At 32.5% G+C, this 4239-nt stretch overlaps 1 protein-coding gene across 1 annotated transcript in view; it reads left to right on the top strand.

Annotated features, from left to right (window-relative positions):
* The first annotated feature begins 320 nt into the window (after positions 1-320).
* Positions 321-4239, top strand: part of LOC111085979 — a 37187-nt gene continuing 33268 nt past the window's right edge. Inside the window, exon 1 of the mRNA XM_022387035.1 lies at positions 321-467. Within this exon, the coding sequence (XP_022242743.1) occupies positions 415-467 (53 nt within the window). The 5' untranslated portion in view covers positions 321-414. The remainder of the gene's footprint in view (positions 468-4239) is intronic.

The raw sequence follows: 4239 nt of genomic DNA, 5'->3' as shown, positions 1-4239 counted from the left end.
TCATCTTTTAAAAACCCTGGGTTATTATATATTACAAAATTATAAGGTGCCAAACAAATAAAACAGACAGTAGTTTATTTGGTTGAAGAGAAATGAATTAATTGTAAGTTGTCGAATTTGTTTCAAATTACATAGTGAGAGCTGGATTTATTCACACACCAGATGGCGTCCTCTTCAGGGTATAAATAATTTCGTCTCCTCCAATCAGAACGATGCGACTATTCAGCTGGAGTTCTTTGCTGTCAGTTGAGAGTAAGTGTTCAGGAGACGTCACGTGAGAAACAAAAGATATCTTGTACCTGGTTTACTGGCATCCTTGGACAGCTAGTAAAGATAACGAAGCAAGTTCGTTAATGAATTCTCTGCCGAAAGAGAAGTTTAAACTAGCAAATAACGCCCACTCTACCAACAACCATGCCTTACCTCTACATAGAAACAGCAAAGGAAAAGTTATGTCAAGGAGCAAAGTAAGTTGTTTACTAATTTTTTACCGTAACGTGAAATAAAGCAATGCTAAATGATGCTTAGCGTGTGATAAACATGCGGGTTTAAAACTGTCAACATTCCATGTTTCACAGTTCGATTATAAGAGTTTTAACAAACTTGAAGGATTTTCTATTTTTTCTTGTAGATTGTTTTATGAAACCCGATGACTTATACCAAACATGTCTTGTTATAAACGAAAGATTTTTATTGTTTAAAACTGTTAGGGTTTAATCACAAACAGGACATTGAAGATATCCTGTTTGTGCTATCTAGAACGCAGGACATGTGTGGTTCGTAGAAAAACTAGGGGTGCTATCAAGAACATTGGACACAGGTGGGTTGTAAAAAAAACGAACTAAGATTCTATTAAGAACGTTGTACTCAGGCCGGTTATTTGAAGGAGTTGCATTTATTAAGAATCAAATTTAATTTTTTCCAGTTAATTTATGTCTGTAAAGATAACTAATACCTCTTTCCCTACGGCCTTATATAAATTTTATCCCATATTTAAACGTTAAAAATAAGAACATTTGTGGAAGGTAACTAATTAAAAGAAATAGTTTGTTTCAAAAACCCGCGCAAAGATACGCAAGAGCTATCTGCTCGTAACTATCAGTTATCTATCTAGAGCAATCTGCTCATAACTATCAGTTATCTATCTAGAGCAATCTGCTCGTAACTATCAGTTATCTATCTAGAGCAATCTGCTCGTAACTATCAGTTATCTATCTAGAGCTATCTGCTCGTAACTATCAGTTATCTATCTAGAGCTATCTGCTCGTAACTATCAGTTATCTGTCTAGAGCTATCTGCTCGTAACTATCAGTTATCTATCTAGAGCTATCTGCTCGTAACTATCAGTTATCTATCTAGAGCTATCTGCTTGTAACTATCAGTTATCTGTCTAGAGCTATCTGCTCGTAACTATCAGTTATTTTGAACTGAGAGAAGGCAACTAATCGACACCAGCCGCTAACTCTTGGACTACTCCAATCGAATAGTGGTATTTGATCGTCACCCTTATAACACACACGGCCCAAAGTGCGGAACGTGATTTTATGGCAACGAGACGTGAACAGAAAACCTTCAGACTTACAGTCAGTCTCACTAACCACTTGCCTATGCCCGACCTTGAAAATAATAAATAAAATTGATGAACTCAAACAGAAAAATTATGAATTAAATTCTGACAAGTTGTCTCATGAATGCGTAGTTGCATTGTGTTTTACTTCTTCAGGGCTGAGTTTGAGGTACAAAGAAATTAGATTTCTTAGCATTAATCCTTTATCACATAAGTTAAAATAAAATGATATTTACTTTTGTAGAAAGTAATGAAGTCGTGGAAGTTAATATTAGTCGATTGTACCTTATTGTTAGCTTTTTTAGCATTACTTTAAAGCATGATGTACAGGGGCAAGTATTAGTTGTACCAGCATTATCTGGCATACACATAAAATGAAAGTATCATCAACAATTGTTTTTGTGAACCTTTGAGAGATTCTGGCTTTTCGCCTCAAGACGGTGTTTTTAATTATTATTAGAATTTTGATCCATGACATTGTTTTATCTTAGGATTAAGTTTTAATGGTTTTTCCTCATTGTTAAAAACAATGCATCATTCTTCGCCCTCTACTTATAGCGTTCTTGACATTCCTGAAGTGGTATTTGTTTATTTACTGCAAATGTCAAGAATTGTAAATAACACACGATCCCTTGTTGAGTGAACTTTATCATTAGGAAATCTTCTGTTTGTTTTTGTCAAGAAAAACTCCACGAATTCTCTCCCATATCGACTAGAGATGAACAAAAGAAGATAATAAAATACTAAATATTCTTCTATCCTACGTGTTGGAGAATATACATAACGATTTTCAAAGACAAAGCTAACTTTCACATGGGGTTTTATTGCTCTATTCAGTGGGATAGGCTTAAACATAGCATTTGTTTACTTTAGGCAGAAAAGGAAGAGTCGTTTAAATGAATATGGGCTCCAGATAACGATTTCAGTTTAGGTAGACATTTGTGAACATTCGGGCTACAGGGTAAATATAAAAAATATGGCCTCTTTGTTTTTAAGATTATATAATAAAGTGATAGGCCTAACTCGTTCATGGGATTACTTTTAATAAAGCATGATACAGGTGGAAAATGGAAATATTTTAATCAATATCATTACGTAACAATAGAAAAAAAGACTGTTTCATAAGTTTCTAGAAAACTTTAGATTAGAAGATGTTACCAGTGTATACAATAACTAAAATGGTGTCTTAAGTCCCTTGTTAAGATATGGAACGCCTATAATAGACACACTTAAACTATTTATACTTCATTAACACTTCTTTTTTGTGATGTTATTTGGTTCATTAACACAACACAGGATTGTTTATTATCAACTACGTTAAGTTCTCATTTAGTAAATAACAGCTTTTGGGTTTACATTTATCATAAAGTAAACTTTGGTTTTACATTTGGTATATAGTAAACTTTGGGTTGACATTTGATATATAGTAAACTTGGGGTTTACGTTTAGTAAATAATAGCCTTTGGGTTTACATTTGGTAAATAATAGACTCAATGTTTATCTCTGGTAAATAGTAACCTTCAGATTTATACTTGCATTTAATAAACAGTAATCTTCGGATTTAAGTTTGGTAAATAGTGACCAACGTATTTACATTTAGTAGATAGTTACCTTGAGTTTACACTTGATAAATAATAATCTATGGTCTTGCATTTCGTAAATAATAATCTATGGTCTTACATTTGGTAAATAATAATCTATGGTCTTACATTTGGTAAATAATAATCTATGGTCTTACATTTGGTAAATAATAATCTATGGTCTTACATTTGGTAAATAATAATCTATGGTCTTACATTTGGTAAATAATAATCTATGGTCTTACATTTGGTAAATAATAATCTATGGTCTTACATTTGGTAAATAATAATCTATGGTCTTACATTTGGTAAATGATAATCTATGGTCTTACATTTGGTAAATAATAATCTATGGTCTTACATTTGGTAAATAATAATCTATGGTCTTACATTTGGTAAATAATAATCTATGGTCTTACACTTGATAAATAATAATCTATGGTCTTACATTTGGTAAATAATAGCCTTCGTGTTTGATTGTTAAACCTTTCATGATATTTAATTTTTTCGTCAAGCTCGAAAGTAAAAATCCCATAAGCTGTGGGTTTTCACTGTCACAGCTGTAAAAATGACCTTATGATTAGATTATTCCCCTCAAAATCAGATTCGACGGTTTTAGCGAATGATGAACTCTCGTGAATTGCTTTAGGTCTGATGTACCAGCAGTGTATATATTTATATTCAGATTTGAGAGATTATTTTCTCTATACTCTGAATCTGGTCAAAACATAGCCAAGAGTTATAGTAAAGGATTCCCACTATATGAAAATGTTATATAAAAAAACAAGTTATGTAAAAAGGCAAATCCTGTAAAAATGCAATCTGAAAGTGGGTAAGTTCAACAAGAAAAAAACTGGAGAATACTGTGCCCCGCTTTTATTGCAATTTTAACAAGTAGCAAACATGAATATAAAAAAGGTACGAGGAGGAACTACCAGCACAGTTGCAGCGTCTTATACCACTATGCCATCCCTTCATTGTAAATTTACCATGCGCCCCTAAGTCCTTACGTCATCAGTTTTAACTTATCAGCTACACTGCTACAGTTTTCAAACCTTGATTCAGAGTAATATATATATATATATATATATT

The sequence above is a fragment of the Limulus polyphemus genome, unplaced genomic scaffold (assembly GCF_000517525.1).
Source record: "Limulus polyphemus unplaced genomic scaffold, Limulus_polyphemus-2.1.2 Scaffold756, whole genome shotgun sequence".
Lineage (NCBI taxonomy): Eukaryota > Metazoa > Arthropoda > Merostomata > Xiphosura > Limulidae > Limulus > Limulus polyphemus.
Note: the sequence above shows the minus strand (reverse complement) of the source record. Positions and strands in the feature narration are given on the sequence as shown.